This window comes from Meriones unguiculatus, chromosome 10 (genome assembly GCF_030254825.1).
Source record: "Meriones unguiculatus strain TT.TT164.6M chromosome 10, Bangor_MerUng_6.1, whole genome shotgun sequence".
Classification (NCBI taxonomy): domain Eukaryota; kingdom Metazoa; phylum Chordata; class Mammalia; order Rodentia; family Muridae; genus Meriones; species Meriones unguiculatus.
In genome coordinates, this window is record NC_083358.1 from 61,421,187 (window position 1) to 61,447,546 (window position 26,360).

Below are 26,360 nucleotides of genomic sequence, written 5' to 3' on the forward strand. Positions count from 1 at the left end.
CTGATTCCCATGCAGTGGGGGTTTCCTCTCACCTGGGAAACACGATCACTATTGTTTTAGGGCCCAGAATTCAGTCTCTTGGTTGCTGTACGGAAAACATTGTCCTGCTCCTCAGACGCAGTGTTCTCCTGGTGCCGCCATCTTGTCCCTCCCTCTTTCTTCTATGAACAGACTAAATTAAGTTGTACTCCAATGCTCTGAACATGGTCATTTTAACTTAGTTATCTTTTAAATGCCCTATCTCAATAGTTACATCCTAAGATATTGGGGGTTAGGCCTTCCACATATGAAGTGTGACACAATTTAATCCAGCCGCTGGGCTAAGATTACCAGTGCCTCCTCACACAATCTGCCTAACACCACCTCCTTCCACCTCAAAAGACAGACATGCCCTGCGGAAAGTGCCCCCTCTTCTAAAAATGCAAGACAACATCTGGAGCTCTTACGGCCTTTTAAAAACAAGAGGAAAAGTGAAACTCAAAACATTTGACAATTTACAAGTAGAATCCAAGGGAAAGAAATGCAACATAAATGGGTGGATCAAACAGAAAAAGAAAGCAAACAACCAGTGGAAGAGTGGGTTTATACTGAACTATATTTGAATTATATTAAATATAAATTGGCCAAATATTTTCATCAAAAGGCAGTGATAGTCAAGCTGAAAAAGTACACGAATAGAAATCAACTAACAAAAATATCAAGTTTGAGGCCAGCACTTGCACTCTACTCCAACTCTTGGCACACCAAGCCAGCCTCACCACACCAGGCTTCATCGTCCTCTACACCCTCACTCTAGTGCTGCCGTCTTACCCTCAGGAAGCCGTCACTTCACTTTCCCTCTTGTATAAAATACTACAGCTCTCAATATCACATCCCAGAGCTTCTTCCTGGGACCATGCCCACCCCACCCCCACTCCTATCCACCTAACCTGTCTTCAAGATTTTTATTTATCTGAGAAAAAAAAAACCCATAAAACTTGTAAAATTGCATCAGAATAAGCTAATCAGAGAACTGGGCCAGAATGGCTAGCTAAAAACAACCATGTGGACTTTTTAAAGCATAGTTTTAGATTAAAAATTGCACCATGGTCTCTCTCTCTCTCTCTCTCTCTCTCTCTCTCTCTCTCTCTCTCTCTCTCTCTCGAGGTTTTTCCAAAATAGTTTTCTCTATATAGCCTGGCTGTCCTGGAACTTGTTCAGTACACCAGGGTAGCTTCAAACTGAAGACACCTGCCTGTCTCTGCCTCCCAAGTACTGCAATTAATGGCATATTCCACCACCACCACCAGGCCCTCAGCCTGCTTTCTTACAGAACACAGGACCACCAGCCCAGGGATGGCCCCACCCACAATCACTAATGAAGAAAATGCCTTACGGCTGGATTTTGTTTTGTTTTGATTTTTAAGACAGAGTTTCTCTGCCCTGGACTCACTTTGTAGACCAGGCTGGCCTTGAACAGCTAGATTTTAAGGAGGCATTTTCTTAATTACAGTTCTCTCCTCTCAGATAACCTCAGCTCGGGTCAAGCTGACATAAAACTAGGCAGGACAAGGCCCACATCATTTTCCCACAAACGTGGCTTTTGACTAGAGTCCACCTCTCAGCCTGGCTCTTGGATGCTCCAGGAAAAGGAAGATGGCTCCGGAGACCAGAGAGTGCCCAAATCCCAGACCTACTGTTCTAGCAGCAAGCAGAGTTGTCAGAGACAAAAGAGGTGCACTCCTACTCGGCTAGACGGTGACCAGCCCTCGGCAGTTGCTCTGCAAGGGTCTGCTCCTGAAGCCCCATGAAAGCTTCGAGCTGTCATACCTGCCAGCTGTGTCTCCAGGAGCTCAATGTAGGCACACTTGGCTTCAGTCAGTGGGAACCCATCTGCCCCTGGTCGTCTGTTGTTACCTTCCCATCCAAATTTCTAATTACCAGTTGGAATTTTTCTCCTGAAACGAATAAAACTTCTCCTATGTCCACCCTTGACTCTGCCCACTCCATTCCTGGAGGAAGGTTCAGAGCAGATAAAAACTGACGATGGAGTTGTGAACGTTTGCCTGAGGCTTTGTCTTCAGCCTGGTCCCTGAGAACTGCATGGTGTGGGACCCAACCCCCTCTTCTCCACACAGCGGAAACTGATGGAGCTGACCACTTCCGGGGAGGAAGTGATCATTCTCTCACAATGCAGCCTCCCCGGTTTCTTAGGCAAATCCTTTGTACTTCGAAGGTCAGAACCATAGCATCTCCATCCATTTGCCCATTCATCTGTCCAATAGATCTGTATTTGCTTCCTGCTGTATGGCAGGCTCTGTTAGATACTGCCAGCACAGTAAGGCTCCTACATCAACAGCTAAGGAGAGGAGTGTGGGAACAAATGGCTACAAAAATTAGCAACTGTCAATCATGAAAGAATAGGAGGGTAGCTGAGAGGAGCAGATTTCAGCAAGAGGTGGGGAAGAAGCATTTGGAGAGGGGAGCAGGAAGAAGGAGAAGGCTTGGCTCTGAAGGAAAAGAAGCTGTTTCCACTGTGTGAGGAAGAGGGAGCTGAGCAGCACCAGACCATGCAGCCCTCGGGGACCACGCTGAGGACAAAAGCTCAGACAAAATTTCACAACGCATTCCTTATAGCCTTCTGCTTCTGTTCAGTCAACATGGGCACTCCAACTCCTGGCACACCACGCCAGCCTCACCACCCCAGGCCTCACCATCCTCTATACCCTCCCTCTGGTGGCTGCCATCTTACCCTCACTTTCCTTCTTGTATAAAATTACTACAGCTCTGAATATCACATCCCAGAGCTTCTTCCTCGGACCATGACCTCTCACTAATCCCACCCCACCTCCACTCCTGTCCACCTAACCTGTCGTCAAGATTTTTCTTTATCTGAGAAAAAATTAACATAAAACTGCATTAGAATAAACAAAACAGACAGGAAGTTGAGTGGTTTCCTCAGCCTACATGTAGGCTTGTCCACATCCCTGCAGCTCCAAACATCTGTCAGCTTACATATGCAAGCAAAAACAGTTTGTGTTCACTATGAACACAAAATTTGGGAATATTTTTTACAACATGTTTTAAATAAATAAAGTACAAGTCAGCAGATAGAACAGTCTTTAAGATGCTGCTCATTCCTTGAATGACTGACCATGCTCACCTCCAAAGAGAAACAGAGACTTCATTTGTTGTTGTGTGCCTTAGCAGACCTGTTGACCCCAGAAAAACTTGAAAGAGGCTCGCTAGTGATGTGTTTCCGATCTTTGTAGTTGGGAAAGAATGGCCACTATAACCAAAACAGTCTGGGGCAGAAGGGTTCCCGGCAGAGGGCAGCATGGCCCAGAGGCCCATGAGAACCAAGGTCTCCACACCTTTCACCACTTGGTCTGCCACTGCTCGACAGATGTGCACAACAGGCTGTTGGCAGGTACTGAGGAAACCACAGCCAGAAGCAGACAGGGAAACTTGAAACTCACTTGTGAGGCTTGGATGGCAGCAAGGCCAGCAGACCAAAATAAGAGAAGCCTGCTTAAGTAGAACCAATGGAAGACAGAAGAGGGCCCTAATGAAAATGAAAATATAATGGAATTACATAACTCAAGAGAGTACTTTTAGGAACTAAGAAACACATAAGTTTTAGATTAAAAATCCAACATTCCAACCGAAAAGGGGAATTACTGTCTTTCAAAACTTTATTAGTCATCAAAAGAATCAGATGGAAGACCTTACAAGATGCCTAGTGACAGATCCTGTATTGACAAAAAGCCAAGTCACATTGAGATCAGATCCAGAAAACCAAACTATGGAGTGAGGAACACAGGCAGATGTGATAATAACTGAACATGAAGAAAATTTATATAACTTAATAAAATCTCGAGGCCCTAGATATCGGTAATAAAAAACAATCCCTCAAATATGCTACAACAGCAGGGAGACAAAACTGCTCAGGGACCCTGAGGACTCTGGGGCCTCCCAGGTGCTGGGACGCAGTGCTTCACAGGGAAACACAAGGCATAGAGACTGAAATTCCCAGGGTCTGGCAGACTCCATTGCTGGATTGTATCTAGACCTCTGGGCGCAAGGCAGCAACTACTGGATGCTGTTGTCCTTCCTTCCACACTCCAGCTGAAGCACTGCAGGGACAAATGTTTAAGGGTGAGACATAGGTTACTCTGAAGAAAATTCAGTTACGGACAAACAGAAACCATTCACAAGTCAGTGTATCCTTTCCAGAAGTTGTTCCCTTTATTTTTAGAATGTACATGAAGGTAGGACAGCTGGGGCGGAGACTCGTGTGGAGTGGCGCACCTCCCACCTGCCAACTGTGTGAAGAGGGTGCGTTGCCTGAAGTCTAAGTCCTCTGTTTCCCGAAGAGTAAGCAAGTCACTCATGGATCACATTTAGATTGGACTGTAGCAGACACTTAACAGCTAGGAGCTAGCCCCCTCCTCTGCCGTGGCTCTAACATGAATATGATTCTACGCATATACCCCAGGTGGTTTCAGCGCAGAATTCTACCAGACCTTCAAAGAAGAGCTGATACCAATTCCCCTCAAACCATTCCACAAAATAGAAACTGAAGGAACATTGTCAAACTCATTCCTTGAAGCTAGAGTCACCTTGATACCTAGACCACACATAGATTCAATCAAGAAAGGAATCTCAGATCAATCTCCCTTATGAATATTGATTCAAAAATACTCAATAAAATATTTGCAAACTAAATCCAAGAACACATCAAATACATCATCCACCATGATCAAGAAGGCTTCATCCCAGGCATGCAAGGGTGGTTCAATATATGGAAATCCATCTATGTAATCCACCATATTAACAAACTGAAAGGGAAAAAAAATCACATGGTCATCTCATTAGCTGCAGAAAAAGCCTTTGAGAGGATTCACCACCCCTTCATGATAAAAGTCTTGGAGAGATCAGGGATAGAAGGCCCATACCTAAACATAAGAAAAGGCAACATACAGCAAGCCAATAACTAACATCAAATTAATTGGAGAGAAATTTAAAGCAATCTCACTAAAACCATGGACAAGGCTGCCCATTCTCTTCATACCTATTCAACACAGTACTTGAAGTCCTAGTTAGAGCAACAAGACAACAAAAAGAGATAAAGATACAAATTGGAAAGGAAGAAGTAAAAGTATCGCTATTCACAGATAATATGATAGTTAGTATACATAAGTAACCCCCAGAATTCTACCAGAGAAACTTCTACAGCTGATAAACACCTTCAGTAAAGTGGATGGATACAAAATTAATTCAAAACATCAGTAGCCCTCCTTTATACAAAGGATAAATGGGCTGAGAAAGAAATTAGGGAAACAACACCTTTACAGTAGTCACAAATAATATAAAATATCTTGGTGTAACTCTAACCAAACAAGTGAAAGACCCATATGACATGAACTTCAAGTCTCTAAAGAAAGAAATTGCAGAAGATATCACAAGACGGAAAGGATCAACATAGTAAAGATAGCCATCTTACCAGAAGTTGAGCTCTAATGTCAACTTAAGAACTTGAGTTTCTTTAGATGTACAGATTTTAGTAGGTTTATCCCATATTATATGCCTATATGAGTGAGTATATACCGTGTGTGTCTTTCTGCTTCTGGGACAGCTCACTCAGGGTGATCCTTTCCAGGTCCCACCATTTACCTGCAAATTTCATGATTTCCTTATTTTTCATTGCTGAGTAATATTCCATTGTCTAGATGAACCACAATTTCTGCATCCATTCTTCAGTTGAGGGGCATCTGGGCTGCTTCCAGCTTCTGGTTATTACAAATAAAGCTGCTACAAACATGATTGAGCAAATGTCCTTATTGTGTACTTGAGCCTCTTTTGGATATATGCCTAGGAGTGGTATGGCTGGGTCTGGAGGAAGTGCTATGTACATCTAAAGAAACTAATCAAGAGAGAGGACCCTGACTAAAATGCTCAATCCCCATCCTGAAAGGCAAAGAGGATGGACACCAGAAGAAGAAGAAAACAGGAAACAAGTTAGGAACCTGCCACAAAGGGCCTCTGAAAGGCTCTGCCCTGAAGACTTATCAAAGCAGACGCTGAGACTTATGGCCAACTGTTGGGTAGAGTGCATGGAATCTTATGTAAGAAGTGGGAAATAGTAAGATCTGGAGAGGACAGGAACTCCACAAGGAGAACAACAGAACCAGAAAATTTGAACACAGGGATCTTCCCAGAGACTCATACTCCAACCAAGTATCATGCATGGAGATAACCTAGAACCCCTGCACAGATTTAGCCCATGGCAGTTCAGTGTCCAAGTGGGTTACATAGTAATGGGAAGAGGGACTGCCTCTGGCATAAACTGATTGTCCTGCTCTTTGATCACCTCCCCCTGAGTGGGGAGCAGCCTTACCAGGCCACAGAAGATGACAATGCAGCCACTCCTAATGAGATCTGATAGACTAAGATCAGAAGGAAGGAGAGGGGACCTCCCCTATCAGTGGGCTTGGGGAGGGGCATGTGTGAAGAAGTGAGAGGGAAGGTAGGATTAGAAGGGGAGGAAGGTGGGGCTTATGGGGAGATACAAAGTGAATAAAGTGTAGCGAGAGAGCTACTGCTGAGCTCTATGTCCAGCCTTCCTTTTCATTCCTTTCGGTTTTCGTTCTCTCAGACAGGGTCTTGCTAAGTTGGCCTCCAACTCACTCTGAGCTCCACACAGATCTTGAACTTTCAATCTTCCTGGCTCAGCCTCCAGAGTAGTTAGGATACTGTGCCACAATAGCAGCTTGAGGAACCTTTTAAGAGTGCTTCTTTGAACAATACTCTCAAGTCCCTGGAAGCCATATCCACCCAGTTTCTAATACCCCACTGTGGCACAGGGTGGGTGAGATGACAGGAAATAGATTATTGGTGTCTCTTTGACTTCCTGCTAGTAATAACAAAGACCTTATCCCATTAGAACTGGGATCCACAGCTTTTTGTTCTAATTAGTTGTGGTTTTCTGTTGTGATCTCTATCTGCTGTAAAGAGAAGTTTCCTCGATGAGGTGCAAAGACTACATTTACCTATGGGTATAAGGGCAAATATGTATAGGAGGTTGTCAGGAATTATGCTGGTTTAGTAGTTAGTTAAGTTTCTGAACACATCTACAAAACACTCATGCATATTAGGCTCAGGCAACATTGCAGAAGAGGGGACAGAAAGACTGTAAGAGCCAGTGGATCAAGAAGTTGGCTATGACAGTGTGTCTCCCAGTAATATCAGAAGCTTTACTCATATGGTCTCACCAACATGACTGCCCAAACATAAACTGAATGAGATGACAGCAATGGTCATGCCAAGGTAGACAGAGGAAAGTTCATGAGCCCTCAACTCCACCCAAAGAACTATTGGCAACCAAAGAAAGCTGGGAGCAGGAGACATGGTCTTCCCCAAGGAAAGGCATAACAACTAGCTCTCTAGTGCCAAATGTCAACCCTGAAAACATACATGCAAGTAACATTATATAGACTGAAGACGTTATATTTAGGAACATACACACACACACACACACACACACACACACACACGCAATAACAATTTGTGAAAAGGAAAAATTTGAAGGAGAGTTAAGAGATTTTGAGGAATGGAAGGGAGAAATGTTGTGTTTTTTTTTTTTTATTTTTTTTTATCAGTTACATTTTATTAACTCTGTATCCCAGCCATGTCCCGATCCCTTATTCCCTCCCAGTCCCTCCCTCCCTCCCTCATCTCCACCGTGCCCCTTTCCAAGTCCACTGATGGGGGGGACCTCCTCCCCATTCATCTGATCCTGTTTTATCAGGTATCTTCAGGACTGGCTGCAAAGCCCTCCTCTGTGGCCTAACAGGACTGCTCCTCCCTTCGGGGGTGGGGAGGCCAAAGAGCCAGTCATTGAGTTCCTGTTAGAAATAGTCCTTGTTCCCCTCACTTTGGGAAACCAATTGGTTACTGAGCTACCACAGGCTACATCTGAGTGGAGGTTCTAGGTTATATCCATACATGGTCCTTGGTTGAATGTCAGTCTCAGAAAAGACCCTGTGCCCAGATATATTTGGTCCTTGTGGAGCTCCTATCCTTTCCCCATCAGAATAACTCCCCTTCTTTCTTATGATTCCCTGTACTCTGCCAAAGGTTTGGTCATGAGTCTTTGCTTTGAAAACACTGCTAGTTAGAGTCTTTCAGATGCGCTCAGTAGACTCCTGTCATACGTTCAATGCACATCCCATCTGTCTTTCTAAACGAGGATTGATCATCTTGCCCCATGTCCACTCAATTGATTATCTTTTTTAGGTGTATAGATTTCATTATGTTTATCATATCTTATAGGACCATATAGTGGGTCACAAAGCAAGCCTCAACAGATACAAAAGGACTGAAATAATCCCTTGTATACTATCTGACCACCATGGACTAAAACTAGACATCAACAACAACAGAAACAACAAAAAGCCGACACGCACATGGAAACTGAACAACTTACTACTCAATGACAGCTGGATTAAGGAAGAAATAAAGAAAGAAATTAAAGACTTCCTAGAATTCAATGAAAAGGAAGGCACAACATACCCAAATTTATGGGACACATTGAAAGCAGTGCTCAGAGGAAAATTTATAGCACTAAGTGCCTGCAAGAAGAAATTCGTAACATCACATACAAACAACTTAATGGCCCAACTGAAAAACCTAGAAAAAAAAAGAAATGTTGTAATTATATTATAATCTCTAAAATAAAATAAGGCCTTATCCCAAAGCCTCTCAGTGTTGAGAATGTGTAATTTCAATCATCTCATGTGATTTGGCCATGGGAAGGGCAGAGTAAATTGTTCTCCTTTTGATCCTTCGGTTAACACCAAGGCTTTAGGATATCTGTACAATATCAGACAATCTCTCACATGAAATGAAAGAAGGAGCTTTGCCTTTGCAGGACAGCCTGTATGCCTACAAAAAGAACCACATCTGCCAGCGTGTTTTCCTCTGTTACCATCAGCTGGCACCGAGTAACTATGACCTAATATTTATATTTAAAATCTCATAGAAATGATAATGGAAAGTCAACACTTTCTTGAAACAGTACTAAATACAGTGAAACATTTGCTATTTTTAGAACACACTATACCATTATTAAAATTAAAAAAATTTCTGAATATTTTATTTATATAGTATTACAATATAAAACACATAAATTCATTATTTAAAACCTTGTATTTACTTCATAATTGGCCTAGATTTGTTACAAATTGACTTCAGTAGTTCATAAAAATAATTCTGATTTTTGCATGTATGGAGAAAAATACCTTAAAAATTAATATTTAAAAAAAAGAATGAAACCACGGTTCAATGCAAATTATCTACCACAAAGGAATACTAAGAACAGTCATTTCTTAAAGTTTCAATTAGATAATAAATTACATCTTAAATATCTTCACATACAAACTCTAATTCTCATAACCTATAAATCATAAAGTATAACAATCAGTGGAATTCAACAATTTATCTAAACATTGTTACATAGGAAATTTGAAGAAACTGTAAGTAATTCTTAATGCTCTCATTTTGATTCTCTGACTTCTCAAGACTGTGTTGTAGTTCTTTCAAACATAAATCTTGATGCTGGGCTTTCTGAATGAAGAGAGAAACAGAAAATCAATACAGCACTCATATGGAAGATGAAGAGTTATAAACATATATGCAATGGCTGAGTGAATCAATTTTTTCCAAAGAATTTATAAATATTATCTTCCTTAAACAATATCTTTAGACACTCCACCAAGGACCATGTATGGATATAACCTAGAACCTTTGCTCGGATGAAGCCCATGGTAGCTCAGTAACCAATTGGTTTCCCATAGTAAGGGGAACAGGGACTATTTCTGACAGGAACTCCATGGCAGGCTCTTTGACCTCCCCACCCCACAAGAAAGGAGCAGTCCTGCTAGGCCACAGAGGAGGATTCTGGAGATACCTGATAAAACAGGGTCAGATGAAAGGGGAGGAGTGGACTTGGAAAGGGGCAGGGAGGAGATGAGGGAGAGAGGGTGGGATTGGGAGGGAATGAGGGAGTGGGATACACCTAGGATACAGTTAATAAAATGTAACTAATAATAAAAAAATTAAATTAAATTAAAAAAACTAATATCTTTAGTGATTAAAGCATATATGGTTGATTATTCTACTTTGATGTTTTACTGTAATACTTCAATTTAACATGATTAAGATGATTTTTTTATTTAGAGCAATCATTACTAGTTCCTATTATGTTTATCATAACATCCTATCATATTCTTTTTAACCATTATTTGCCAAAAAAGTTTTATCCCATAAGATCTTCATTGTTTTAAACTTTTTATTTTATAACTTTACTATTAAAAAACCTTGTAAATAAAAAACAGCAAAATTAACTAGACCCAAAGTTTATACAGTTCAATAACCTACTGTACCATTAGAATTCATATTCTGAAAGAAAGATCTTGGAATTACAGCTGCCATTGTTACTGCCATCTCATTGGCGGCTGTTGGAGCTACCACCGCAGCATTAGCCAGGAGTCATACTGTGCAGACTGCTCAGACCCTGAATAACCTTTTAGCCAATGTAACTCATGCCTTAGATGTACAAAAAAAAATTAATGCTCAACTAAAAGGAGGCTTGATGGTGTTCAATCAGAGGATTGACCTCGTGCAGGAGCAAATTGATACCCTATGGCAAATCGCTCAACTTGGCTGTCAATGAAAGTATGCTGGACTTTGAGTCACTAGCATACAACATGAGAATTTTCCCTGTGCTGCAAATCTGTCTAAACAATTGTCTAGCTATATTTTAGGTAATTGGACTGGAGAATTCGATACTACGATGGAGCAGCTGAGAGTGGCCATTGTCATGGTAAACTCTACCAGAGTGGACGCAGGACTAGCCACAGGATTATCATCATGGATTGCTGCAGCCATGAATCATCTGAAGGAATGGGCAGGCATGGGAGCGTTAGCAGGCCTTCTGGTGTTGGTCACCTTGGTTTGCCTGTGGTATACATGCAAGATTAGAGTCTCACAACAGCGTAATGCAGCCATGACCATTTAGGCCTTTACAGCCATTGAAGCAGGACAGTCTCCCCAAGCATGGTTGGCTACCATAAAAAGCCAAAATGTTACACTCAGGATGCGAGGCTAAGCACTGCACTCAGGGTCAGCCGCTTTGGACCCAGAGAAGAGCATGTCTGATTGCATGCGGGTTGATGCCCCAGGTCCCGCCTCTGAGAAAAAGGTATCAGACGGGTCTGATGCTCTTTGGGTGGATGACACCTAAATGAATATCAGTACAAAGTCCCAATTTATTTCTAATATCAGAGATCAGACCTCTACTCTTGCCTGATGCGTCTAAAACAAAAAGGGGGAACTGTAGAGAGCTGCGTAATGCTGTGCCTTAAAGATGGAGCTGGTTTCCGCCTTCCACCTTCCCGATGGTGAGTGCTCTCTGTCACAAACAACTCCACATTTGGCTAAGGCCGAGGATCTGGCTTGCTTCCTTGTATGTGGACCTATCTGCATTGCCCACGTGGCATGCTGAGGTTGGCTACCCAGAGGCTATTTAAGCTGTGGGCTGGCTTTCCCCAGGGTCAGATGATTGTTCAAGGTTCCTGAATAAACTGCATTGAAAAAAAAAAAAAAAAAAAAAAAGAACCGATAGAATTCCAGCTTTGATAAGGTGAACATTTTCTCCTAAAGTCTTTAAAAAAATAAAAAGAACTTAATTCATGTGCTTTGAGGAAGAAGTGTTAAATTCATACAATTTTTGGACTTTTGTTGTTACAGATTTCTAGGTGGGCTGCTTACGGTAAAAGCTTTAGGTAAGATGTGTTTCCAGCTAAAACCTAAACACTCCAAGAACGGAGACCCTTTGTGTTTCTCATAGCAGGTATTCTGACAGAAGCACCTGAACCTGAGCAGGGACCAGCATGAGAAGCAGGATAGTGTGTAGCCAAGCGCCACACTGGACTTCACAAGTCACAGAACAAAAGGAGCTGGTCTTTATGGAGCATCAGTTTGGAAAGAACAGTAGCCACACAGTCACACACTGCAGGGCAGAATGTACATGCAAATGAACTTTAGGACAATAAGGTCTGAAAGACACTGTGACTTTACTACAGGCTTGCTATGGTTGTGGAGTAATGAGGTCACCCTTCAAACTGTGCATTCACCCCACCACTCAACCAAAGTATTTGGACAAAAACCACGAAAAAGTCTGCAGCCTATGGCCGGGCTCTGGCTCTGGCTCTGGCTCTGTCACTGGCCCTCTGAGCACTTACAAATCCTGGCTAATGGATGTCCATGTGATACCCACTGAGCTGTCTGTGCCCTGGAAGGTAGAGACCACATTAACACATTTCTAGCTATTTCTAAACTTGGGCTCAGAATTCTAGACTGTTTACTAGCACAACAATTATCAGGCTTAACATCAGATCTTAATCTGTTAATTTTAGTAGCTTTAGCAAACTATTAAACACAGAAGAGAGAAATCCACCTCGTCTCACTTTATTTTTCAGAGGCGTCAACTGCACAAAGAACATCGCACATATTTTATATCTGAAATCCTGATGGGGAGCTTGTTTGTTTGCTTGTTGTTTTTAAGTTTAGAAACCAAGCAAACAGCTGTATTAAATTAAAAATGTTTTACTGTGATTACACTTTCATTAAACTTTTGAAGGCAATAGAATACACATGTATGTCAAAATAACTCAACTTTTGACTCTTTTAGGTTTACAATTTTTTTAAGAGACTTGGAAATGTAAAAGGAGTTTTCACAGAGTATCCACCTCCTGGAAAGATAAAGTACCAGCGTTTTCTATGGAATTATCAAGTAGACAGCTACTAAGTGATTAAGGCACAACTAATGCCAGCTTCAAGATTATTTTATGCCATTAGATTGTTTCATAAATATTCAGAAAAAAATACAAGAGACTAATTAAACACAGCCAATTGGTATTCTCATTTCATGGCTGAGTGGGTCAAAGCATTTGTCTCTTATGCAGATTGGACAATGGTGAATATTAAAACCATATCTTCTAAGATATAATATTCATTAATCAAGGCAGATATAAAAATCTAGCTCATAACTGTTTAAATTGCAGGTATCTTTAAAAGATGAAACTTCAGGTAAATAAAATTTAAATAGAAAATGAGGTAGCTCCCACATGGGGCCTTCAGCGAGCCGCTGTTATCAGGAAACATGATGAGACTCCAAGGCAGTGGGACCGCAGCGGTACAGAGCATGGGGCTGAGAGGCCTGGCATGATCATGACAGCATAGTTTTGCACTTTTATTGTTTGTCACTCCTAATATTAGCAGAGCAAAAGCCTTGACCCACCTCCGTCTGTATTGAAGAATGGAACTAAGCTACATGGAATGCATGTTAAATGTTCACTTTTATAATACTTACACTGTTCATTGTGCCAACAAGTTGGTTTTGTTCTTCGTTTTTCTTTCTAAGCTCAGTCTCCAGATCTAATATTTTAATTTGTAATGCTCTCTCTCTAGATGACATTTTCTCTACTTCTTCGGAAACCTACAATTTTCATTAAGAGGATAAAATAAGTAAATGAACTTTCCTTAAAATATATTTTGAAGTCCTGATATAATCATAGTATACTTCTTTCCAAGTAGATATTAGTCAGGCAGAGCCAAAACACCTGGACCCAAGGGGTCTTGCAGAGACCGATACTCCAACCAAGGATCATGCATGAAGAGGACCTAGACCCCCTGCTCAGAGGAAGCCCATTGGCTGCTCAATTTTCAAGTGGGTTCCCTAGTAAGGGGAGCAGGGGCTGTCTCTGACATGAACTCAGTGGCTGGCTCTTTGATCACCTCTCCCTGGGAGTGAGGGGGGTGTAGCCTTGCCAGGCCACAGAGAAAGGTGATGCAGCCAGTGCTGATGAGACCTGATAAGCTAGGGTCAGACAGAAGGAGAGAAGGACCTCTCCTATCAGTGGACTAGGGGAGGGGCACAGGGGAAGAAAAGGGAGGGTGGGTGAGACTAGGAGGAGACAAGGGAGGGGGCTACAGCAAGGATACAAAGTGAATAAATTGTAATAAATAAATAAGGTATTAGTTGGGTATTAGACAATTCCATTAGAAAATATTTCACTGTCTTTTATCTTGAGTTGGGACATAGCTCCATTAGTAGAGTGATTCTGTCGCATGAACAAGGCCCTAGTTCAATCCCAGTACTGCAAAGGGAAAAATGAGCCTAATTTGAAGAAGCACATATGCTATTTGCATGTATATATATGATAAGCATCTGGAAAACTAACCCTGTGATGGAGAGGTGTTTGTAGTATTTATATTCACTGTGGTATCTGGAATAGTGGGGGAACATAGCTAGATCTCACTGAACACTGATTACCTATCAAGATAGACAGTGGAGGGGCGGTGACCACACAGCACTTAGACATGCACATGACACTGGCACGGCATCGTTCACTTTCAAAGCAGCCTGAATGTGAGTTGCCTATTTCTCTTGGTTGCTTGTGTGGCGTTGGTTTGGAGCACAAGCATGAGAGCAGAGGTGGAGGCTAGTGTAAGAACAAAGAGCTACGTGGGAGGGACTGCTTTGACAGAACTCAGAGGACTCAGCTCTAAGTTACTATGCACCAATCACAGGCCAGGACAGCAATGAGCTCTGAAGCCAGGAAGGGAAGGAGAAGGCCCCAGGAAATACCCATCTCCTCAGTGTGGACAAGGGTAACAAGACAATGATGGCCCTCATCAGGTGTTCAGAAATGAGAGACATTGCTTGTAGACACTGTAGACACCTGCGGACTCTGACCACTGAGGAAGAAGTCTGAGAGCACCTGGCATTGTCAAGGTCTTATGCTGAGCTCAAGGTAAAACTTTCTCATTTCCTTTCAGAGGTTGTTGGGGTGGAAAACTATGCAGTTTGTCTACAACGGGCACCACTCTTTATTATTTAGCTTTTATTCAATGATGTGCTTCTTAAAATCATCTTAAATTGGTTTCTCAGATGCAAAGAAAATTCAAATCACTCTTAGATATCAGGTTAGCCTTGACAGAACTGACACTAAGAACTTTGAGGAATACAATAAATAAAAAAAGAGTTTGAAGGGAAATATTCAAAGTTTGGCTTAAGACATGACAGTTTTGGTTGGTCAGTGTTAGGTGGAGATGCCAGTAGTGAGGAAGGGCCTCCTCAGGGTAGAGATGGCCACTGTGTCAGCCCCACTCATCCTACAAGAAAGATCATGAGCCCCATTTTGCTGAGGGAAATTAAAGTTTAGAAAGGCAGGCTGCCCTTAACCTTATCGAGGGTAGCTTGCATCAGAGCCAAGATCCAGATCAGCTGCTGGGACTCCAAAGCTCACCCTATGGTCTTTCAATGTGAGATTTCAAATTGCTTGATAAATTCATCTCTTCTTTGAGATCTTCCCATCACTCCCTTTCACCCATTTTTTCTGGTGTCAGCTGAACCCACTTCTACTACAGAAGCTGCATGTTGGATGAACTCTACTACACTGAGTACCCAGGAGCTCATGTCTACCTTTTCACTTTTGCTTGCGAAGCACAATCGAAGTGCCCACATGTCAAAAGGCTCGTTAATTTGAATATGAACTTAATAGATTTAACTGGAATAAATTCCAGGATGCATCTGTTTGTGTAATAAATATTTGTTACAGAGAAGTTGGGCTTTAGAGCTCACTGGATCCCATCAAGAGCAAAACCTTTAATTATTTATTCAACTACACACACACACACACACACACACACAGACACACACACGCATGTGCACACTCACATACACAGGCACGCTCACACATGTATACACACAGAAACATGCACACACGTGTACACACACATACACAAACATGCATACATGCACGCATGCACACACAGGCACGGGCATGCACACACGCACAACAGCTGTGTGGAGGGGTTACACTCTCGAGTCCTTCCCTTTCTGCCCTGCCACATCATCATGCATCTGGAAAAGCAGTCCTGGTCTAGTACTGTCTCTGTGCTTTGCTCTGAGGGAAAATTAAGTAAAGAACAAAAATGGAGCTGCTCCCTCCACCCTGTCATCAGCATAAAAACAATAACTGTAGGCTTGGCAAGAGGAAGTGACTCTGGCAAACTAATTAAAATGCTTCTAAATAAAGGCCATCTGTACCTTTTGTCTTCCTTCTTCCAAAGCAGCTTCCAATTGCCTAGACAGTGCTGTGTACTCTGCAGCCTTCTCTTTCAGCTCCAGGTCACTGTGCTTGAGAAACTCCTCTTGGTCAGCCAGCTTCTTCTCAAGCTCTTTATTCTCTGCATCCATCTGTCCTAATTTTCTTTTTGAAGATAGATATAGATATATAACTATATGTGTGAGTGTATTTATACACATATATCACATGCAGACAGACATACACACATACATAAATTATGGTGCAAGGGAAATGCAGCAGCAGTTGTAAGTCAACTTGGCACTTACTCTTTAAGGTTTTCACACTTTAACTGAATGAGGTAATTTTCCTCCTCAAGAGAAAGGTTGGCTATAAGGCTATTGTTTCCATCAACCTAAGTGGGAAACAAAACAAAATAAAATCAAACAACAACAACAAAAGACCCACACTTTTTCAGTTATTTTCTTCATCAACTTCGAAGAAAATTACATATTTTACTTAGAAACATAAGAAACAGGCTATGGAAACACAAAAAGACACCAAGCCATGCTTACAACACCACACACAAGGTCTCCAAGCTCTCACTGACTTTTAAAAATTTATGTTGTCTATGTTAGAAAATTAAGTACATTTTTCTGGGTGATGGTAATTAAAATATACTGAACAATGTTTTAGTGAAGAGAGACGTTTGGATTTTCAGACTCAGCTGGCAACAGCTTTCCCAGTATGTCTAATCCTGGCACTACAGAAAGCCAGACACGGTGGCTCGTGCTGCAGTCCCAGCTCAGGAAGTAGAGGAAAGCGGACCAGAAATCCAAGTCCATCCTCAGAGCGAGGCCAGTCGGGGCTGCATGAAACTCTGCCTCAAAAGCAAACCCAACAATAAGAACAAAACCAAAAGGAAAAACTGTGCATGAAAACTTTAAACACTGTTCATTAGATAGTTAATGTTTCTCATCTCAATAATGTTCCACTTAGACTACTGATAATCACCTGTGAAGATGTTGCAAGTGAAAGCCAAAAAATCAAGCTACAGTGACTCAAGTCAAGAGACTATTCTTCCCAATGCTTCACAGTCTGACGTAAAGAGTTTAAATACTTTTAATAGTAATAAAAATATTTTTTCTATCAGGGCTAGAAAGGTTACAAGCACTGGCTGCCCTTCCAGAGGGCCCAGGTTAAATTCTCAAAACCCGTGTGGTGGTTCACAACCATCCCATGACTCCAGTCCCAGGGAGTATGATGCCCTCCTCTGGCCACTTTGAACACTACATGCATGTAGAGCACAGACATGCAGACAAAACACCCATACACATAAAATAAAAAATAATTTTTCTCATACTGATTAAAATAGTAACTTAAGTAAAATATAACGATTTTTTTTTTCTAGAAGAATTTCTTCTTGGAATTAACTTTGTGTTTTTAAAAGCGGAATACATTTTTTTTTTTTTTTAGAAGCCACAAAGTAAATTCTTCCTGGAAGTGTCTTGCAAGTAAAGAAACAGATTGGCTATCAGACTGAGACAACATGAAGTAATCATAAACCATGTACTGAGTGCTGTCTGTGATATGCACTGATGGAGGGGGAAATGTGGTGAAGAGGGGACACACACGGTCCCTTTTCTGATTGATAGGTAGTAATTAAAAGGATAGAATTAATCCCAATAAGCTTGATGCACAATTCTAATTAAAATGCACTCTAATTTTTGCAGGGTAAACAAACTATTATTTGTCTTATGCTAATGGCAAGAACCAGACAGGCAAGCCCAGCCTTGCTGCCCCTCTCATTACATCACCACACTAGGTCCTCTGGCTGCAAATGCAGACTCGTAAATAACCTACTCTATTACCCATGTCACCAGAACATATGAAGGGATAAAAATGAAAGAATCTGCATGAAAATATTTTAGCAACTGATATAGATAAGGAGAAAAAGTTCAACCCAACACGAGTGCCCTCAACTGGTGAAATGATGTCACATGTTCCTTAAAGTCGTCTTCCAAGCCTCAGAAGGACGGGACACCTGGCCCACACCTGGCCCTGAAGCTCCCTAACGGTGTGCGCCTGCTCTGCACACTTGTCCTTGCAGCGCTGCAGACTCTCCTGACACTCGTGAAGTCTCTGCTCGGCTGACGTGAAGGAGTTGCGGGCTCGCTCTACCTGCTTCAAGTGAGACTCCACCTGGCCTCTCATCTGAGGTGGCAGTAGGGGAAATAAATGCAAGGTCACATATTTGGCAGCAATGTTCTTACTATCTTACAGACTAGACATGCTTGTTACTAATAAGTACATTACAAATGTTAATTTATGGGAGACATACAACTAAAATTAATTAGTTTTCAAATAGGTATCAGGCAAATTGGTATGGTGCTATCAGCCTACTTCAGGGGCTCCACACACGCAGATGTGACTAAGGAGTTGCTGTGATTCTTTCCCACTGGCTCATCGTCAGCTCCAGTGGCTGTGACTTTACTGCACTTTAGGACTCGCATGTGCCCTTTCATCCTTCTTGGCCAAAATGAGCAGAGTTCAGTGAGCACTGCTTCATGACAGCTAGTGTATCGGGTCTCAGTATATGACATTATCCAGTCATGGTGAGCAAATCTAAGTTCACCCCAGGGCTGTCCTCACCTTCTGCCCTTTCTCACTATAGCAGGTCTATAAATTATGGAATAGAGTGACATTTTGCAACCTAAGGAATGCCACACTACTGTGCGTAGCTGTAAACAGCTAAAATGTGACATTTAGGATGCTCCCATGGAGGAAACGCAAGAGGGATAACTTCCTTAGTTGAAACACCCACAGTTTCGGTGCAACATCTGGCCAAGTTGAAGACAAAGGATAAAGCGAGGCTGAAGCACACCTCTGAACCCTAAAACAGCTAAGAACCCATGAGAAAATCAAAGAACTCAAGCAACAAAGAAATAAAAGAATTTCTTTTTTCAAAAACACATATTTTTCAGTTCTATCAGCAGAAAACACTATAATGACAGTAGCTGGAAAGCCAGGTTCCTCCCCTCTCTGGCTTTGAATGGGATTTTAATTGGGGTTTTACTGAGTTCCCTAGCAGGAGAGGAATACCTGCATGAGACCAACCATGAGAAATAGAAAAGAGACATGAAATGGCATCCTCTATGGTCTGCTCTAAGAAAGGATCAGGTTCCTCATTTGGTGGCCTGATGGCCTGCTCTTGCTAGCCTTGTCTTGACAGTGACACCTCTCTCTTAAATCTTGATCTCAGATGGTCCAGCAATCCAGCAACAGTGGCCATAGACTCTGCGCCTGACCACTAATGCTCTTGACCTCTCGGCCAGAAATCAAGTGTCCTGGACTCTTGCTGCTTCCTTACCAAAACAATGTGAAATCCAAAAGGGAGTGTGGTTCCATCTAAAACCTTTAAAGTATTCACAAAAACATCATCACCTGCCAAAACCGGCTTCTCCTTGTTCTGTCGCAATGGGATGAATAAAAGGAGAGGGTTTGCAAGATATCATTTTCTTCCCAAAATGCATTTACCAGAGAATATTTACTTCACAATTCTTTTAGACACAAAAGATGTAAAAATAGAAAGAGAGAGACTGGTGTGCATTTTATGCTGATAGATCCCAGTGATAAACAATTGGGTCTTTTTACTTTTAAACCTGTGTCAGAAAAATAAGGCACTTATGCTATTTCTCAATTTTGAAAAACAGAAGGTAAAAAGATATTCACACAAATAAACAACATTTCAAGTCTGGGGGAACAGTGTATTTTCAAGGGGAAAAGAGACTGTGTGATGCCTCCGAAGAAGGCAGCCATGTGACAGTTGGGTCTATCGGTGTACACATGTGAAATACTTCACTATTTCCATTTCAAACTTACCTTCTCTAACTTTTTGTTTTTGTTTTTTATTATTAGGTTATTTTCATGTAGCAAATTTTTACATCTGCTTTTTACCATTTCAGCTGCTTCTTGTAACTTTTGTACCTAAAAAAAAGAAAAATCAAACTATAAAGTACCATGTATGATTTTAAGCTTGTATTTTAAAGACATCATCATTTCTCTACCAACACTCAGCATATTTATGTAACATTACCCCTGACACTATTTTTGGTGTCCAACTCTAACACATCCCTTCATTATCCACTTGTCTTCTCCCATGGCTGCTCTTCTACTCTTTACCTGAGCTCTAAAGATGACATCAGTCTTCACTTTCATGTCATTGCTACTTTAAGAAGGTAGCCTCTCATTTCATGTAACACCTGCCATACAGTTAACAAAAATGAAACAAGTGACAGCTCACACAGGTGAGGATGTGGAGCACAGGAACACTGGTCCATTGCTTGCAAGAGTGCAAACTTGTACAGCCACTATGAAAATGAGTGTGTCAGTTCCCACAGAAGATAGAAATCAATCTGCCGTGAGACCCAGCTACATCCCTCTTGGGCTTATACCAACAGGATGCTCCATCCTATCACAGAGACACCTGCTCAGCCATGTTCATCACTGCTCTCTTTAGAACAACCAGAAATTGCAAACAGCCTAGATGTCCCTCAAACAGAAAAATGAATAAAGAAAATGTGGTATGTTTACACAACAAAGTATTACTTGGCTATTAAAAAAAAGTGAAGTCTTGAAATTTGCAGGAGGCAGAACTAGGAAAACATCATCCTGAGTAAGGTAACCCAGGCACAGAAAGACAAATACAGTGTCTGTCACTTATATGTGGATATAAGCTGTTAAGTCAATGATAACAAAGCTACAATCCACAGAGCCACAGAGGTTACATAGAGTAAGAGACTAGAAAAGGGGGAAGACAGATAAATCTCATTACAAAAAGGAAATAGAATACATAGTTATGGATGGGGGAGCTAGAATGAGGATCAAGTGGTGGGGAGGAGAGGGGGATGAAGGAGGAAATACAGGGAAAGATAGCTAAAATTAAGATCCATTTGAGGGGTAGTATGGAAACCTAACACAGTAAGAGCTTCCTGAAACATAAACATATGAAGGCAATCTAAATATAACCTCCAAATCCTGAAGGAGATGAAGCCCCACCTGGCCATCTTCTGTCACCAAACAAAGCTCCCATTACCAGCATGGGGTTATTTCTAATTAAGTTATTGGCCAAAGGGGTCCCATGGAAACCTCCAAATAACCCAGGCTGCTGCCATGATAAGACACCACAAACTGGCAGCAAGGCCCCAATGCTGAAGAAAACATCTATACAACTGCTTGAAAAGGGAGAAGTTGGGCTGGTGCCTACATACAGCCTTCACCAGAATGTTCCACCACTTTTGGTACAGGAAGGTACTCTGCACAGTAGCAAAAGAGAAACATAAACACAAGCCGACCACCAACCCTTTTACCTACAGTGATGTCCTGTCTGCAAGATATACTAGGGCAGCAGTTCTAATCTATGGATTTTGACTCCTTTGGCAAACCTCTATCTCCAAAAATATTTACATTTTATTTTGTAAGAGTAGCAAAATTATAATTATGACATAGCAACAAAAATAATTTTATGGTTAGGGGTCACCATGATATGAGTCACAGCATTTGAAAGGTTGAGAGCCACTGCAGTAGGGCAATGGTGGCAACGAGCTTGTGGAAATATCCGAACAATATCTGATTTGACCTAAGACACACTCCATGAGACGGAACCCATACTTGATACTGCTTGGTGACCAAGAACCTGAGACAAGATAGCCCAGGGACCTAGCATAAAACCAAATAGTACTGTTCTAAGCAAGTAAGCAAACAACTAGACAAAAAGTAGCAATAAAATGACTCCTAATGGCATTCTGCTCTACCCACAGGTCAGTGCCTGCTCAGACATCACCTCCTGCAGCAGATGGGAATAAATGCAGAGACAGTGCACAGAGAGTGGGAGGCCTTGAAACACTCAGCCGTCAACAGGCGTCTACATCAAGTCCCTCCCAGCAGCACCCAGGAAACTCCATAGAACAGGAAGCACAAAGAGTGTAAGAGCCAAGGGGCATGGAGGATGCCGGGAAAACAAGGCCTCTAAACCAACATGAATAAAGTTCACATGACCTTACGAGACTGAAGCCACATGCAGAGTCTACCAGGTCCTTTGCATACACGTTACCGCTTCCAATTTAATGCTTTTATGGGATTCCTGAGTGTGTGAATTAGTTCTCTGGTTCTTGTGCCTTCTCTTGAGCGTTTTTTCTTCTGTTTGGTTGTTTTAACCAATTGTGATGTGTTAGTTTTTGTTTTATCTTTATATATATATATATATGTATACATACATATAAATTGGTTTTATCAAGACAGGGTTTCTCTGTGTATAGCCCTTGCTGTCCTGAAACTCACTTTGTAGTCTCAAACTCACAGAGATCTGCCTGCCTTTGCCTCCCAAGTGCTGGGATTGAAGGCGTGCACCACACACCTGGCTTATATTTTAATATATTAAAACTTGTTTTTCTAATTATTCCTTAGAAGTTTGTTTGTTTTCTAATGGGCGAGACAGAAGGGGAGTGTATCTGAATGGGAGGAGGGAGGGGAGAACCAGGAGGAATAGAGGGAGAAAATGTGTAATCAGGATATATTATGTGAAAAAAAAAATCTGTTTTCAATAAAGGGGTGGAGGAACTAGCCCTCATTTCAATAATTTCCCCACCAAATCAAAATCCATCCAAAGAGCTACAACACAGGATATCCAAATAACACTTTCTTGCTGAGGCCTTACACGCAAATAAGCAGGCAGGACAGATACTGTGCTCAGTACCACAAGCCTCCAGAGCCCATTTGTCTCTCCCACCTGCAGCGCGTCAGCTGGGTATCTCAGTGGGATTCTGCCCCTAGATGCAGCCCCTCCTGCCGGCTACGCTTTACTCCCCCTCAAGCTTTGTCTGCAAGCAGTCTTTGAATGTGCCACACTCTAGTTCATCCTTTAAGTCACACTTTTCCAATAACAGCTCTTTCTTTAGTGCCCAATCTGTTTCCCATCATGTAAGTATCTCTGTCCATCCAGGCTTTTCCACAAAGCTTTCCTTCAATACTGCGTTTTCCAAACTGAAAGCTTAACTGTAACTTATCACTGGGCATACACTCTATTTTAGATAAGCCACTATATGTTCTCTTGTATCTCTGTGGTGTGTGTGTATGTGTGTGTGTATTTGTGTTCACTTTTGTGCGGGTGTCAGATGTCTTCTCTAACCACTGTCTATCTCCTGACACTGGGCTCATCTCTCACTGAAATGAGATGCTATTGGACTAAGATGTCATGACAGGAGCTCCAGGCATCTGTATGCCCAGCTCCCCAGTGCTGGTTGCAGATGCACACTGCTGCACATAGCTTTTTTTGGGCCCTGGGGATCCAAGCTTAGGTCTTCACATTTGCATGGCAAGCAACTGAGCCATTTCACCAAGCCTCATATGTTTCTTTCCATGTATTTCAGGTCAAGAAATCTGAACTATACATTATTTACTGGAAAAGAGAAGTTCTGGGATTTAAAGACCCTTGTTCTTGTAAATCAATGCCATTAAATATACTAACAAGATTTCACATCAAAATTCCTCTTAGGACTATCTAATGTTTTCCTACGTAGAGCCAGCACTGGGAGTTGGGCAAGGCTACCTTTCGAAAGCATTGGAGACCTTAAGGAAAGTTTGAAACACAGTGTAGTATGTCACAGATATTCACCCATCTCTTCAGTTCTGTCAACTTGAATCACAATGTTTTAAGTTATCTACAGATTTTAACAAACATGAAAGCAAATGCAGGTCACCTGAGTTTTATATCCTTCAATGAGGGTTTTCTGTCGTTTTTCTACTTCTTGCAGTTCTACAAGTTCATTTTCAACAGAAGAAACTTCATCCTTCAAGGCATCAAGCGTACTCTAGAAAGAAATACGTGACTGATGGGGTTTCCGGTCGTCAGAACATTGCAGTCCCCGCTGAAGAAGTACTAACGCATACCTCACTCATCAATAGCAACAGAGTAATCATTTGATGGTAAGTAATTGACACCTAAAATTAATGACTAATACTCATTAATAAATTTAATCAGTGTGAAGGACAGGCTTTTTTAATTATTGACAAAAAGAGCTGAAAATAACCTGCGTTCTAAATAAAAAGAATCACTACTGTTGCCATGTCAGGTTTTCCACATTCGTTTAGCATTACTTTTCATTCTCAACCGAAAGTGTAACAGTTGCAGAGAATATGACAAATTAATTCAAAACTCAGATAACAGCTGGGCATGATGGCACACGACTAAAAGCCCTGTACTTACGAAACAGAGACGGGATTGTTGCAAGGTCTAAGCCCGCTGAGGCTACTTAAAACCCAGTACCAAACCAAAACTGTAATAAAAAGCACCTCACTAGGGAGAATAAATAAGATTTTATAAATCATACTAAGTGAACAATACCTGTCCTTACTGGATGTTGAAATGTATAAAGAGTTAAGCGGTCAATATACTATGAACATAGAAGACAGCAGAAAAGGAAAAGAAAAATGCACATGTAGAATATGGTCGGCACTGGGTTTTAAACCAGTAGGGAAAACACAGGCCATAAATAAACCTTGAATAAACAGCAGCCATTAGGGCAACAGTTTAAGCACCTGCCTCAGCCCACTGCTGAAGAAGCATCAAATGAATTAAATGTTTTTATCTATAAAAATATGAAAGAGGATCCAGAAAAAAAATCTATGTGGTTTTAGAGCAGCACAAACTCTCTGAGATGCTAAGACTTGCAGGGATAGTCTCCCTGGGCATGCACCAGTTAGCCTACCACAGTTTCAGAGATGCTAGCAGAAGGCACTGACCGGGTCAGAGGCAGAGGACGCGCTTACTCACAGCAGTAGCAGCAAAACCATAAGCATTGTGTCAATTTCCTGAGGCACATCCTCACTAAGTAACACTAAGTAGCTGATGACAACTACTTATGGATTGGGATGTATTAGAAGAAGGCAAAGTTGAGTTTTAAAACTCAAGTATCTTATAATAGGCAGAGAACATGCCTGTTCCTTGCATGAAAGAAAACTACTGCTATCTTCTAAGGATGTTGTCCTCCTTAGCCTTAACCATTAATACAGTCTACATCACTGAGGAACTGCCTAGCTCGGGCTAGCCTGTGGGAACATCTCTGAGGGATTGTCTTGATTACTAATTGATGAAGGAGTGACCAGGCTAGCCCACTCTGGGCAGAATCATTCCCCAGGCAAGTGGCCCTGGGCTGTATTAATTTTTTTATTTAATCCACAAAAGCGGAGACTGAAAGCAAAGTATCAGTCCAGGTCAATAACTCATTAGTACAACTAGCAAAGCAGCCTGGACTCAAGAAAATGGAAAGAGAGAGGAGAGACAGCATACCTATACAAATGTGTATGAAATCTTAAGACAGTAAAGATAAAAGAATACTTTGACAATCCAACATAAATTTGAAGTAGCGTTTCCACAGAATAAGAATCAGACTAGCAATAGATTGTTTTCTGTTAACTCTAATTGCAAAAGACACTAAAACAAAGATCACTCTCTTTCCGGGACATTATATTCACTTGAAGTCAGGCAAACGAAAGCAGAATACATAAAACCTTTTCCATGCTCTTCTTCCTATTTTCTCTTTTTTAAGGTTAAAACTATTTCTCGAAGAATGTATGCTAACAATATGACGGATGCTAAGTTAAACACCACAGGCTCCAGAAGAATGGAAGCCATTACACTACAAGAGACTAGCCCAATGAGGCTGGCTGGGGATGCAGAAGAGCTTCTGCAGAGAACAAAAGTGGAAAAGGGGTTCCCAGGACACAACATGAAACAAAACTTCTGGAATTTTCATCTTTTAAGGAAGGAAGTATTTTCTTTTCTTCACATCAGAAACACACTTGTTTCCTTCTCTTGAAATAATTATGATTACTAGATGTTTAAAATTACGTACACATTAAAAAATTGCAATGGACTTTTTAGGCATTTTTTTGATGAGTAAATATAGAAGATATAAATATTATTATCAAAGAAAAGGATTTTTTTAAAGAAAACTGATGGGATTCCAGACTTTGAATTTCCTAACTGTTAAAGTTCCCTCTTGGGGAAAATGGAGTGACATCCAAAACTTTCCTACTTTCTCTAAACTTTTATTTCTGTTTCAAGAACACAAATCTGGGAGAATTTTGTGATAGCGTATTCCATAGTTCAAGCATTCGTTTCTGGTTTTTGTTTTGTGGAGTGGAGAATGGTACCCTCATGTTCAGTCT

At 41.4% G+C, this 26,360-nt stretch overlaps 1 protein-coding gene across 6 annotated transcripts in view; it reads right to left on the bottom strand.

Moving 5' to 3' along the window:
- Positions 1-9,105: 9,105 nt before the first annotated feature.
- Positions 9,106-26,360, bottom strand: part of Odf2l (outer dense fiber of sperm tails 2 like) — a 37,337-nt gene continuing 20,082 nt past the window's right edge. For 5 of the 6 annotated variants that reach the window (XM_060392582.1, XM_060392581.1, XM_060392585.1 and 2 more), the window contains 6 exons: positions 23,891-24,001; positions 20,016-20,120; positions 16,463-16,548; positions 16,157-16,319; positions 13,415-13,540; positions 9,106-9,606 (listed from right to left, as the gene is read on the bottom strand). In XM_060392582.1, the coding sequence (XP_060248565.1) occupies positions 9,478-9,606; positions 13,415-13,540; positions 16,157-16,319; positions 16,463-16,548; positions 20,016-20,120; positions 23,891-24,001 (720 nt within the window). In that variant the 3' untranslated portion in view covers positions 9,106-9,477. Of the gene's footprint in view, positions 9,607-13,414; positions 13,541-16,156; positions 16,320-16,462; positions 16,549-18,188; positions 18,348-20,015; positions 20,121-23,890; positions 24,002-26,360 lie in introns of all 6 variants that reach the window. The other variant, XM_060392586.1, reaches the window with a different exon arrangement.